General features: G+C 42.3%; 1 protein-coding gene across 2 annotated transcripts in view; it reads left to right on the top strand.

Annotated features, from left to right (window-relative positions):
- The window catches only part of LRRIQ1 (leucine rich repeats and IQ motif containing 1), a 1,278,742-nt gene that overhangs the window by 719,993 nt on the left and 543,815 nt on the right, over positions 1–14,934 (top strand). For both annotated transcript variants that reach the window (XR_015295276.1, XM_086917996.1), the window contains exon 16: positions 13,923–14,136. Coding sequence is in view for 1 of the 2 variants with exons in the window: in XM_086917996.1 (XP_086774122.1) it covers positions 13,923–14,136 (214 nt within the window). In the remaining variant the exon portion in view is untranslated. The remainder of the gene's footprint in view (positions 1–13,922; positions 14,137–14,934) is intronic.

The raw sequence follows: 14,934 nt of genomic DNA, 5'->3' as shown, positions 1-14,934 counted from the left end.
AACAACAAAAAAAAGAACAGAGAATACCTGTGTATTACTCCCTCAGGTAAAGCAATATGGCAGCTATGGTCGCAACCTCTCATAGGCCAGAACTGAAGTGTGGTTGGTAGAAGGAGGCAAAATGCAAGGGAAATATCAAAGGATCTGCAGCCAGATAACATGGGTCTGGTTTATACAAAACAGGAGAAAACTGCCACTCTGAAGGCCCTTCTAAAAGCCATAGAAAAAGTAGGCTGTGTAATAAATAACAGCAGACGAAGACTGCAGATCAACAAAGAATGCAAAATAGATTAGCAAATTCCCAGGAGCAAACAATGTACAAACAGAGTGTCTGGTGTCTGAGTTTCTCCTTTTTCTCTAGCCCTGGCCTGGCAGAGCTTTTTTTGAGGCACAGTGAAAGGATATCTGTCCACCATTTCCACCTTTCTACGCCCTGCCTAGGTTTTACCCCCCCTACTAATCCTTCTAAAGGAGAAAAGAGACTGCACTGCCTGAATCCAAATGGAGTGTTATCATTCTAAAACAATCTTGTCAAAGAATTCCGGGTGGACAATCAACAATTTGTTTGATTTGTGGGGGAAAAGAAAAGGAAAGCAATTCAGAAGAGAAACATATCTCGATTCATTATCCTCTGTATTAAGAACTGCTACACAATGTCCAAGAAACAGCCCCTTAAGGGCTTAAGAGCTCACTACGCAAGAGCTACAGCGATGACCACTGTGTTGCCTAGAGTAGTCCCAGTCCTGGATATCTGTCAGACAGCTATGTGGGAATCACAACATGTTTGCCAAACATTACTGCCTTGAAAGTCATGTCCAGAGAGAAGGGCATTTTGCCTGTTTGGTCCTCCAGGACTTCTTAGGTTAAAACTGTCTGCAGACTCCCCTCCAGGGAGAGACTGCTTTGGTATCTATTCTAAGGTAAGGAATATGTGTCTAGAAGTATCTATCAGATGAACAAGTTAAATACATCTGATAACGCTTAACTTATAGAGACCCTATCAATACAGTACATTCCTTACGGACCGTCCCATCCTCCCCTTGTTGCAAGCTGTATTCTCACTTTCAGAAATCCTTTTGAATGTCACAGGCACACTAACTATTCCTCCTCAGCTTGGCTCCATGCTTCTGGTGCAAATGAAATAGTCAAAAACTGAGGTCAGTGCACTGGGAAGGTGCCTACATAGGCATCACGCACGCCACTTTCGGATCGAACGATGCCACGTGGGGCCCTATGATGCCACCTATCAGTTCTAAAAAATCTTCAGATCCAGTCTGATGCCTGGGAATATTCTAAGGTAAGGAATCTGAAGTTAGTCTCTACCGGACAAACATTGCAGAAGGTAAGTAACTTGTACTACTGTGAATCCATCCAACTTAAATATCAACTACCTTTCCACAATTTCAATCACTTCCCCAATATTAAGGATATGCTTTTTGGCCTCTCTTGTTTTGTGAATTTGAATTACCTGAGACTTACACCCAATACTCTGAAATGTTTTCTGTGGTATGTGTTCCGCTGGACCAGTAGAATGTTCTGATTAGTGGATTATAGACTGATACACTGTAAGATAGAAACTTTAACACACATTGTGCTAATGACATATCTGCAGTGTAATCTGCACTTCTGTGCCTTCCAGTTTTGCACCCCTACCCTCCCTCCCATGTACTTTTATTTCTTCTGTTTGCTGCCCACCCCCTGCCTGAGCTTTACTTGGGCCAGGGAGAAGTGGCAGACTCTGTTAGAGGAACTAGATGAAGACCTCACAGACTTGACGCCGTTCTGTGACTCTGAAAAGAAGACCAGATTGACTAAGCCACCGTTATCAATCATGTTACACTCCCTATTTTTTATGGGTTTCCTGCTGTGCCCACGGTCCCATGGATGTGCTTCACCATGGATGTCCCGATGCACTTGCAGCATTTCATGTGTTTTTATGGTTTGTGACCCCCATATCTCCCTGCTGTTACTGTTTAGATTTCACTCACTGCCTGCACCTGTTGACGTGTACATTCTCCTGGTATTGGGGGGATGGGAGAGTGCAGTGGTACAGTAGTCGCACACCTGCTTAGTTGGCTATCTTGCAATAAACCTTTTATAGGTATTCTCAGAAATAACAGGACCAACTAGTGCCAATAGGATAAAGGAATGGTCTACAATTTTCTTTAATGGTGGCCAAGTGTAAAATAAATGTAATCGTGCTGCCCCTAGAGTGACAAACATGTTCTAGTTCTATACTATAAAAGTGGCAGCTCTGAGCATATTTAACAATTCAAAAATTGCACATTCATTTATCCCTGTTAAAAATGCTATCATGCTGCCTATTGGCAGCCTGGTCTCTCTAAAAGTGTGATATTATTCACAGTGTGACCCTTTATCAGAAATGAGGTGTGGGGATTCCAACACTTGGCAGGAAATCTTACAGACATGCAGTACATACCACTATGGCACAACACATTCTCTACTGCCTCACTCTTCTAGGTAGGGTGATATTTTTAGAAGGTGATTCTACAACAGACAATAGAAAATAAACACATTTTAAAGGTGAAAACATTTGGTGACAGGATAACTTCCCCCGCCACCAATAAATGTATATTCATAGGACATAATTTGGAGAATGGAGAGGTTAACTTAGCTATAGGTATTTCAATACTAGGATCTAGGTTTTCCCAAGATTTGTTTGAATAAGCAGTGCACCAAGATCTATATTAAAAAGACACACACACACCCTCTCACTCTTACACACTCCCAAAACACATTTTTGCAGTCACTTTCTTCAGTGCTTAGTTTGTAAAAGAATAAGGGTCTGATTATGAGTTCCGAACCTGTGGTTGTGGTCCCTGAACTGACAGACTGGCGGTCCACCCACCATATTATCTTCCCGGCAGTGGGACTGCCACAGGCCTGCTGCAACCACCTACGATCATGGATCCCGCAACAGTGATAGGCTCTAATATGCTGGTAGTACAACTCCTTCACTGCAGAGCATCTTAGGAGTTTCCTCCCCGCTACAGATTTCATGGCGTGGACCTGGGTATATCTTGATATAGAAAAACATTGGTCGTAGACCTTTTACTTCATCAAACTGAATTAATCAGTATATGTTCATCAATTCAACCAAGTTATAGAGCATATTCCTTATTGCTGCTCTAGCAATTCAATATATCAGTCAAAGAAAGAAAGAATGCAACAAGTCAAATTACAAAAGTAGAAACAATTTTAATTCATTGTATCTAGATTGTAGAGTGTAATTACTCTTTTGTCATTCAAGGTGTATAGGTTGCCCCAGAGAAGGCATGCAAAGGGAAAGGTGATTAGGGAATGTGTTGGGTGAATAGAAAATAGAGAAAGATCATTAGGGTTAGTGACATAAAATCTTTACAATTTTTTATATATATATACAAAAAATCGGTTGTACTAGTCACCGTCCTAGTAGACCTGGGCGCAATGCACATTAATCATGCATACATTTACAGAAATATTCGCATAAAACTGGACCTATTGTTCCAATAGTAAATGCACATAAATATAATGAAAAACAGGGTCCAGGTTAAGAACAACAGGCGCGTCGTTGTTTCGACTCATCTTAGGGCCTTTGGGCTAGTTGGACCTTGGCCGTGCAAGTCTTAATCAGGACTATAGAAAAAGGGACAACCGGGGGGCTGCTGAATGACCCTAGGGGAAGGAGATTAAAATGAGGCTGTTGCACTATTTAGTATAAGGAATAAATCTCAAGAATAAACCTCTGATGTGAGAGAAGGGGCAATAATGCTTACCCTTAAGATGAACTGTGTGTAGTGAGATCACTTCGTAGAAGGAGATCACTTCATATATCAAGAATTGTATCACACCTGAAAGAATTAATTAGGGTGTAATCAAATTGCCCAATTTGCAATGCAACCCTACTTATGGTTGTGCCAACAATCAGTATGAAAGTAGTTTACCTGAGGGGAGCAGATTCAATAAATGTACATCGCTCCTCTGTCATGTGGATCCCAAAATGATCAAGGGGCTGAAATAATAATGGGTATTGGGATTACAACCGGCCACCCAATAGAATCTAAAGAATCTTACAATGCCAAGCACGCATTAACGATCAAGGCTTACCTTATCGCTACAATGTGTCAGCGTATCTTTTTAAAACAGTATCAAGGGGATCCAAGGATTCATATGGCTGTAATGGTAATGATATGAAAGTAAGGGAAAGACGATCGGTATACTCGAGCATCTTAAAACAGTGTGGATTCTGGGAAAAAAATAAGTAAGTGCGAGCTTACCTAAACGCTGCAGTAAGTCAGAGTCTATAGTTGCCGTGTTGCGCGTAGCTGCAACTCAAAGAAAGCACCGAGACGATACCTTGTGTGCGTTAAAACGTAAGAGACGTCGCCCAATGTCATGAAAATGAGAGAAGGACTATCAGAGGGCCGCAAAGTTTAGCGTTGTCATGGAAACGCTGCTGAGTTGCAGACGCGGTGCATTCTCGAGGGCGTATGGCTTTTAAACAAATGTCATTCTAGACCGACCTCGTTGGGTCAATGTACTCGACAGAATAAAAGCGCTTGTAAGGATAATGGACACAGCGATTAAAGCGCTGGATAAACAATACATAAATCAATATGATACGAAACATAAGAAAAAATTACAATAAGACAATATAACAATTAGTCACTTAATACTATCGGAACATGAGGAAACATGTAGAAATAATTGGAAACATAAAATTACAAAATTGAACAATATAAGACAATGTCTCATTTCGTGCTTTCAACGATTCTAACACGGAGAAACATACATAACATTGTATATAGACCACCTTATAGTCCTATAAGTGCCACCTGTCTATTTATTTCCTCTTGCTCGTTTAGCCCTTTGTTGTTCTAGACAGACCTCGTTGGGTCAATGTACTCGACAGAAAAAGTGCTTGTGAGGATAACGGACAAAGTGATTAAAGCGCTGGATAAACAAATCAATGTGACATTAAGCATAAGGAAAAATTACAATTGAGACAATATGACAATTGATCACTTAATACTATTGGAACATGAGGAAACATGTAGAAACAATTGGAAACACATAAAATTACAAAATTGAACAATATAGGACAATGTCTCATTTCGTGCTTTCAACGCTTCTAACACGGAGAAACATACATATCATTGTATTTAGACCACCTTATAGTCCTATAAGTGCCACCTGTCTGTTTATCTCCTCTTGCTCGTTTAGCCCTTTGTTGACTGTATCTAAGGAATGTATCCATCTACATTCCTTTTACTGAGAATGCTGCTGAGATCAACACCTCTGGGGTTTGGTACCACCTTTTCGATAACCCACCATCTAAGGCTATTGGCATCATGTTCAAAGATAGTGAAATGGTCCACTAAGGGTGCACCTTGTGTTTTACAACGTATCCTACTACAATGTTGTAGGATACGGCATTTTACTTTTTGGATGGTCTGACCTATGTACAGGAAACCACAGGGGCACAAGATGGTATATATCACCCCAGACGTGTTGCAGTTACTGTATTGTTTTAGGGTATGCATCTGGTTATTGTGTATAAATGTGGTGCGTTCAATCGTTAGCAGGCAGGCCTTGCAGGACCCGCATTTGTTATGTCCTAGCAGTGGTGGAAGACCCCAGAGTGTAGTTTGGCTCACAGGACGAGTCACGGGGAGAAGGGATTTTATCAGATGGTCCCTAATATTCTTGCCCTTTCAGAACGCATAGAGGGGTGGAGGTATGTTTCCTAATTCTTCACTTATTAAGTGCCAATGACGATTGATAGTCTTTTTTATAGCACTACTTTTCGTGTTAAATGTGGTGATATATATATATATATACTAGCTGTACTCTGCCACGCGTTGCTGTGGCTCAATCTGGTTAAATGGAAGAAAAAGAAAAGAGTAAGCGCACGTTTCTAATATGTTTAATTTCACAATGCTTGTGGGCACACAATATGTTTTTGTGACTATTGTCACGTTGTGTATATATAAACATGCACTAATGTTGCAAAGTGAACCAACTCCTCCCCGCTCCCTCCACCCACTTCCCTGTCTGCCATCCTAACACCAACTGTTCATCCTAATATATGTAGACTATTGTCTCTATGCGTCCTTTCTTAATTTTGCAAAGTGAACCAAATCCTCCCCCCTCCCTCCACCCACTTCCCGGTCTGCAATCCTGACACGAACTGTCCATCCTAATATATGTAGACTATTGTCTTAATGCATCCCTTGTAGTTTTTGCGCAGCAACCTAATCGATAGGGTCTGTTCAGCCTTTTGATTAAAAACATACGCGTATTGTACGCGCGTATTCTAATCCCACGTTGTGTATATATAAACATGCGATTAATCGAATCCAACATTGTGTCAAAATTTCAAATCAATCGGTGAAGAATTTTCGGAGATTTAAAATTTTTAACAAACGAACATTTACATTTTTATGTGTCTGTTTGTGCTTTCGATTAAAAACACATGCGTATTCGACACGCACCTATTGGAATCCAACAATGTGTATATAACACACGCCCCTATTTGAATCCAACGTTGTGTGAAAATTTCAAAGCAATCGGTGAAGAACTTTCGGAGATTTACATTTTTATTTATATAGATAGATATAGGTAGATAGATAAAACAAGTTAAATATTTTTGTATGTTTTTTTCTGATATTACTGTCCATGATATATTTTTCTGATATTTTTGTACTTACCATTATAGTTCTAGCAACACAATATTGTGTTAAATGATATTTTTGACACAAAATGTTTGTCAATTATATTGTTTACCATCATATAGATCAATTTTTTCCCATCTGTCTTTCTGATTCCTTCCCACTTGTGTGTTTTTCCCCTCTTGCTCTGGGTCAAAGTCTGATTAAGAACGAGAATTGGCAAAGCCAATTCTTCTCCTAAGAACTATTGGCTTTGGCAATGTTTTGTAGCCATGCTTAGCAGCAGCGGTATTTCTTTGCAGTGTGGCTAGAACTAATATAAAAGGTCCTATGCCGCAGCCAGGGCTAATGCGCTGTTTTCAAGTCAGTCAGTATAGCTTTATTCGATTTTGGTTTAAAAATCATAAAAGCGTACAGTTAAAATCACTTGTAGATAAAAACATACATACAATAACACATAGTATCTGCAAATTTAAAAACTTTTGCCCAACCTGTGGGGATAAATATTTTAATTATAGCGTACTTTTCACAGACTAAGATTAAATCAGACAGCAATTAATAGGGGTTCCAATACTTAGGACTATAAAACAATGATTCCTGTCGGGTATAAGTGGGAAAGCTACGGCCGCTCGATACGTAGACTCCTCTTCCTATTAACATGTTGCACCCAACGTTTAAAGTAGATGAGGGGATGCACGGCGTTCTAGGGTAAAAATCATGCAAATCCCAAACGGAGATTGGGCCGTTTCCCACTTGGGGTGCACAGGTACGTAGGTACGGGACAATGTGTCTCTGCCTAAATCTAACGAGTACTAGGTCTCCAGCGATATCTTTTGGGAGGGAACCCAGCCAGCTCACCCTGCTAACACTCATTATTGTGCCCTCGAGGTTGGATGGTAGGGGTCTGTTTGTTGTCAGCCAAAATGTAACCTTGTTCAGCAGGTCATGTTGGTTCTCGGTTTTCCCAGATGTAAGTACTGGTACTCCCGCGAGGACACATACAAAAGGAGCTGCCTCCGGTGGGAGTTGGATAGGAGTAACTTTATTATGCTGTACTCTAGGAGCAGTAGGCCACGATAAAACAGGTTTAAAGGAAGTTTTGCGAGCTATTGGGGCTGGAGTGTTAGGAACTCTTAATTGGGATAGAACCATTTTATCTTGGGTATTTGGCTTAGGGTCTTTAGGAGTAGAAGGTGGATGGGAACAATTAGCATTTACGAAGCATTTGTTGGCTAGCAGGTTAGACTTGATGATTTCCTCCATTCCAGACAGCCTGTCCCCTAGTGCATTTATTTTTTCTATTAAAGGTGATATAATAGAGCTGACCATTTGTTCAATAAGGGATAATAGATCTGGCTGTGTAGGAGATGCTAGAACGACTATTTTCTCGACAGCCTCAGGAGTCGTGGTGGAGTTACTGACTGGAGCTCTGGGGCTGAAGCACAATTTTTGGAGTATTGATTGATCCCCAATATTATTAACCCCACTACGTTTCCTTTTAGCTGATGAGAACTGGGGAGATGCAATCATTTTGGTGTTTACAAAGTTGGATATATTCGATGATGGGAGCGGTTGCAGAGGACTATCAGTATCAGATAATACACAGGAGCTTTCGGCAGGAAGCGGTGATTCCGCTAAGACATGTGTAGTTTTACACAGGGTGTTTAGCTCATCTAACCACGGGAAGGCTTGTTCTGTGACTACTGTTTTTAAGGGCAACTGCTTGGACCATCTACTATGTGTGGACTGGGGAGATACGCCTTTATCGACTTCTCTAGCAATGGAGAACTTTGCAATATTTATATTGGCCCCCTTGTGAGTCATAGTGTGGTTTGGGTGAAGCAATATAGTTATCAACAAATCATAAAGTCTGCAACAGAAATTGTCCTTGGAGAAAGGAAAAGTCAATAGGTGGACAACCAAGAGGAAGCAAGTGTCTCCAGCGATATCTTTTGGGAGGGAACCCCCAAAAGAAGCCACTTTACTAGAAGCCAAGAGCCAAGGGGGGTAGCCCCGTCCCGTCCTCCTCGGGCCTCTGAGAGCCCGGGCTTCACCCGGCGTCCGCGTGGCGGAGGGAGCTTCCTCAATTTAAGCGCCTCCAGGCGCGCTAGTCCTCGGGATGTATGGGCGGTACAGGATGTTGTCCCAGGGCTTGCTGGGAGCTGTAGTTCCACCCAACTGCGGCCAGTAAGCTGGAACAACGGCGGTAGGGGTAACAAGCAGCGTCGGAGCCCCAGCAGCAGGTGAGAGAAAGTGTGTCCGCCTGGCCCCCTCCTCCGCTCGATATGGATTTCAAACAGGAAGCCGGGAGTTATGGATGTCGGAGTCCGTAGTACCAAAAATACTAAACCAACTCAATGTTATTTTTTTTTTTCCTAAGTAATATAAAAGTGGCTCCCTTTCTGCGTTACAGTGTGGTTTAATGTCTTTTCAGTGTTTAGCAGTGTGTGGCAGTGTTTGGCAGTATATAGCAGTACAGAAGAAAAAAAAAAACGTTTCAATCCCTCCTGCGTTTTTTTTTTCTTTTCTCTTTTTTCCGACACCGTGTGACCAACAGCCTCTGCTTCTTATCTTTTTCAAAATGTTCTAGGGCTCACCTGTACAGAATCAAGATCCGATTTTGGAAGAATCCAGGCGTCTCAGAACTCTGAGAATCACAGACTGGCTGATACAGGCAGGGAGTTGCTGCCGCTGCGGGCTGCAAGGAAGGCAAATAATCGCAGGTGAGCCCGAAGGATTTTTAGGGAGGATGGCTCCTGCTCTTGCCGCTGCTGCTGCCTCGCAGATCACCGCTCTCCGGCCTCTCTGGCCTCCGTCCTCCGTCCTCTGGCTGGGGCGCAAAAATGCTTTTTCTCCCGGCAGGCAAGAAAGTATAAACTAAAGACCGGATGAATTTTTGCGAGGGCTCAAAGATCCGAATCGCCGCCTCAAACTGCACAGTAGCTCATAGTAGTTCACGTAAGGCAGGAGCCACCGACCCGCCAGCTACTGCCGCCATCATCCTCGTGTGTGGGGGGGAGGCGCTGTTTTAAAATTCTATCATTGCTGGATGCATCATAGTTTTTTATTACTATTTTTCACCATGCTTAGCACGAGCCAAACTCGTATAAAGCATGATTACAAATCATTGCCAAAGTCAGCAGTACCCATGCTGTACATCACAAACAATCGACAATGGCAGTCTTAAGAAGCTCACTGGCGAGACCTTATGGCCTTGCCAATGCTCATTAGGTCTCGGCACAATATCCTGGTGATTCTGAGCAAATCACATGCATGAAAAAGTAGTTATATGACAATTAGCAAAAATCTTATTGCATGAAGAAAGCAATTGCACCCATGTCCAGTCTTAGTGAAAATACATTTGAAAGCAGCAAACCTCTGTTCTCACAATAGACACAGATAACCTCTGTTGCACAATAAAAATCAATTTCAAAGGAGAATGGGTCTTCATTTAGTGTGTGTAATACATAGTAAAACCTTTCTACAAATAGCAAAAGGTTTAACAAAGACGGCAGGGAAGAATTGAAAATAAAAGTGGTGCCTTAATCACAGCTCAGTCAGTGGAAGGACAGCAATTAAGCTGATGTAATCAGTAGTTGGTACATGCTCCAGCCGAAAGAAGAGGAAGTGAAGCCATCACACACTAGTCAATTAGGAGGCAGCAAATAAGAGTGTCACTGCAGCCAGCAACTGTTAAGCACTGGATGGGCTGCAAGCACCTTGTTGTATAGAATATCTTTTGCAAGTGTGAACGCATGCAGTGCATGTGATGTCACAGACAAGACCTAAAAATAAGCACCAGCATTAAAAAATAAGCACTGGTGGGCCCCACCTGCAAATATGTGTTTAAATTAAGCACTGCTTTCTATCTATCTCAGCCACACGCAACCTTCCCCATCCCTCATCCACATCAGTTTGCACTCAATGAACTAAATAGTTCAGAAATAAATGTTAGAAAATAAACCTTTAGAAATCTTAAGTTATGCATACTTTCCGTTTCCTTTCACATACTTGTGGAAAAAACCTGGTATAATGGCTAAATGATAGAAAAAACAGGGAATCAGGATACTAATGTTGTCGTTCCGCCTTGGCCACATTCTGTGATCCTGAGTGACTGGCTTTTTGAGATAAGTAATAGCTTGTCCTTTACTTCAATAATTTTTGACATGCCTTCCGAAAGTTTAATCACTCATTGGGCTGCTGGCAAATCATGGGAGGGTCGGGAAGGGGGTTTTGTCATATTAAGGCAACTTAGTGAGCACACATATTCCATAAGGTTTTTGGAACAGAAGGAAAACATTGGAAGCCCATGCTAAATGCTTAACTAACATGGTACGGTAGTTGATAAGCTTGCATGAACAACCAGATCTTGAGTTCTTAACTAAACCTTAAAAAATCAGTCAGGAGACATAAGGATGGGGACAGGGAATTCCACATTTTTGGGGCTTGTACAGAGAAACTGGAGCCATCCATCGATTTCCTGTTATATTTTGGAATGGTCAGTGAATTTGAAGAAGAGGTATGAAGTATCTGATGAGGAATATATTTCTTAATTCGAGCTTTTTGAAATTGAGGGCCCTCACCCAGTAAAGTCTTAAAGGTAGTGCAGCAGTCTTTGAATATACTCATTTGTTCCAGTGCGAGCAAGTGAAGATCCCTATATAAGGTAGTGTGTGACATTTCCCGGGTTGTTTGAAGATCATAATAGCAGCCTACGTCTGGACACTCTGAAATCTATGTAATTGATTCTTTGGAAACCCAATATATACTTGGCAGAGGTAAGTACCTTTGCCCAAATAGGGACCCTTGCTTCTAGTCAGTTAAGGGGGATACACTCCCAAAATAACCCCTGCTCCCTCCCTTGGTAGCTTGGCACGAGCAGACAGGCTTATCTCAGAGGCAGTGTGTACAGCATTTGTGACGCACACAGTAATCCAGTGAAAACACTACAAATGGACACCACGCCAGTTTAGAAAAATAAGTAGTCTTTATCTAAACCAACAAAAAATCCACAATACAGTATTAAAAATATGACTTTCAGAAGGTAGAAATAGTTCAGTTCAAGCAGAATTGCAGATGCAACACTTTTCTCACAAAGTACCTGAAATGCGACACACAACCAAACAAAACGGGACACAGGGAAGGTGATGCGTTGGTTCCTTGCTTCGGGGGAGGTGATGCGTTAGTTCCTTACAGAAGAGGAGGTGATGTGTCGGGTTTTTACTGCGTGGGGAGGTGATGCGTCAGTTTCTTAATGCGTCCCTCAATGATGTGACACACTTGGCGCCTTGATGCGATGTGATGATACAGTGACGATGCGTGAACTCATGCAGCCGCATAGCAGACCTTGCGTCGAACTCGGCTCAATGATCTCAGACTTCGGAGATCGGTGCACTAGATGCGGGTGCAACGATTTCTCGAGCCGCGACAGACGCCGGGACGGTTTCTTCGGCGATGCATCGGAAACAGGTGCGGATGCGTCTTCATTCTTCGAAGTTGTGCCGATTTTCCAACTCCCAGTCTCTAGAGGTCCAGAACAGCAGCAGACAACTCTTTGCAGATTAGAATTCCCAGCAAGGAAATTCAGGGAAGCTGGTGGTGAGGTCTTTGTGTCCCTGAGACTTCAGAACAGGAGGCAAGCTCAGTTTCAAGCAGTTGACTAAGCAAACAGCAGAAAGTAAATTTCTCCTTTCCTTGGTAGCAAGTAGCCACTGCAGGCCAACCCAGACAGCACACAGCTCAGGGGCAGTATTCCTCCTCAGCTTCTCCAGATCTTCTCCTTGGCAAAAGTTTCTCTTGATTCCCAGAAGTGATCTAAAAAGTCTGGGGTTTGGGCCCCCTTTTTTATACACAAACATCCTTTGTTCTCTGAAGGCAGAGAGTGTCTGTAACCAGCCAAAACCAGTTCTGTCCTCACGGGTGCAGCTTCCTGCCAGGAGGTGGAGATAGCATTGTTGAAGGCAGACCACGCCCATTCAGGTGAAAGGAAATCTCCTCCCCCTACTCTAAATGCAGCCCAGGTCTATTCAGCCCAGCCCTAACTCATCAGACTTCTTGAGTCACTGCCCTTCTCCAGCCCCTGTCATCCAAATGCCAGACATGCAATACGCAAATCTAGCAGAGGAACACTGGATGGCTAGGCAAGAAAATACCTACTTTCTAAAAGTGGTATTTTTAAACACAAAATGTAAAAATCACCCTCGCTGAAAGATGCATGTTAACATTCCGAGTTCAGGCATTCTAAAATGTATACTTCTACCTTGTTCCCAGAGCCAGTTATGTTTATAAGATGTTATAAACAAACTCCCCATTCTGTCTTATGGGAACAGATAGCCTTGCAATAGTGAAAAACGAAATTGGCAGTAGTTCACTATCACGACATCCCACACAAATCAGGGCATGCCCTACGTTTCACACACAATGCACCCTGCCCACAGGGGTGCCGTGGGCCTACCTTAGGGGTGACTAATTGTAGAAAAGGCATGGTTTGGGGTTTGGCAAGTGTGTGCACTTGCCAAGTCGACATGGCAGTCCCAGACTGCACACCGGCTCTGCAATGGCAGGCCAGAGTTACCTTTTACAGACATTTTCTGTGGGTGGCACAATCAGTGCTGCAGCCCACTAGCAGCATTTGATTTACAGGCCCTGGGCACACACAGTGCACTATACTACGGTCTGACAAGTACATCAATTATGCCAATCATGGAATCACTAATCCATAACAACAATTTACAATTGGCTGTCATGAAGTGTGACTATAGGTATAACAGCTTTGTTGGTTTAAATGCACAATGCAGAAAAACAGGATTCTTATTGTCGCAAAGAAATGTCACTTTTTGGCTTTAAATGACTGACATTTGAAGACAAAGTTTAATCATAAAGATGCACTATCTATAGAAAAACATGGATAAAGAATTGAAAGAAAAACATATTGGTAAAGCACAGTGTGGACCCACTATCCATGAACGTAAGTCCAATTATGAGCAAGCAAAATACCATTACACCTGCCTGCTAAAAAGTACATATGCTGCTATTTTAAAATTATATGGGATATTTTAAATTAATGTAATTTAAAATGTTTATTGTTGGCGCATGCCACCACATTAAAACTGCAACATGCTTTTTTGTTTTTTAAATATTTTGTGGCATATGCTTTCAATAGAAAATAACCATTGCACTAGCTTGCCACGACCAGGCTTATTAATAATGCTTGTGACACATGCTAAAATGTTATTTATCTGTTTCTGTTAGCTCTGCAGCCACAGTTATCCAGCGTCACTGGCGAGGATATGCTGTACGCAGAGATATATGTTTTTACCTAACACTTCATGAGGCTGCTGTAGTGATCCAGACAGCGTGGAGAAACTTCCGCTGCAGGAGGAACAACAGAAGTGCTTGGAAGAAAGACACATTGTCAGACCTCCCCACTCCACGCCGTAGATGTGCAGCTGCAACTCGCATTCAGGTTAGTAAACTGTCAGACTGTGAACGGTCACACAGGTTATAGGTAATGGAATTAAATTGTACATGTATGTCCCGTAATGCACAAAGCGATGTTACTCTAGCATCAGCAAGACAAAATAGATCAATTGGTTGGAAATGATATTACTTCACAATTGTATACATGCTTCTATCGCCACTGATTTTATACTAGAGTAAGGGTGTGCAACAGTAGTCTACAAAGGCCGGAGCCGGGCCAAGTTATGCGATAACCACTAACTGCAACCAACCATTTCCCAATAGAATCATTACGTCTTAACGCGTGCTGAGAATTTTCCACCCGTATGAACCAACCTTGGCATCCCTTTGCTAGATATTGTGTATTCTCATTCCAGTTTAGATGATCCTAGAACTTTGAATCGCTTTAATCATATGTTTGTGATGACTGACCCTATTCGGGGGCGATGGGGCAAGCAGGGTGAACTGGGGCACTGGGCCACAGCCTTTGGAGATGAGTTTTTTTTCTTCTGATGTCCGAGGGTATGAAACTGGGCCAAGCACAGCCCCTTAAGCTCTTGACTCTCAGTGACCGGCATGGGAGCAATCAAAGGTTTGGCAGGTGAGGTTATTGTGGAGCTGCAACTGTCTCAGCACTCAACAGTGTAATAATTTGATAGTACAGTCCAGTGCTTATCTTTATAAATGCATAGTTTAATATGCAATAAAACTCAATACTTCACACTATACAAAAAGCATTGGATGCTCAGAGTCAGAGGTGCAGGATTACTGCCTTCTGGCGAGGATGCACCCTCTACCCCATCCA

Source organism: Lissotriton vulgaris, chromosome 1_1 (assembly GCF_964263255.1).
Source record: "Lissotriton vulgaris chromosome 1_1, aLisVul1.2, whole genome shotgun sequence".
In the NCBI taxonomy this organism is placed as follows: Eukaryota; Metazoa; Chordata; class Amphibia; order Caudata; family Salamandridae; genus Lissotriton; species Lissotriton vulgaris.
The sequence above is the reverse complement of the archived record's forward strand: the minus strand, read 5'-3'. Positions and strand labels throughout refer to the sequence as shown.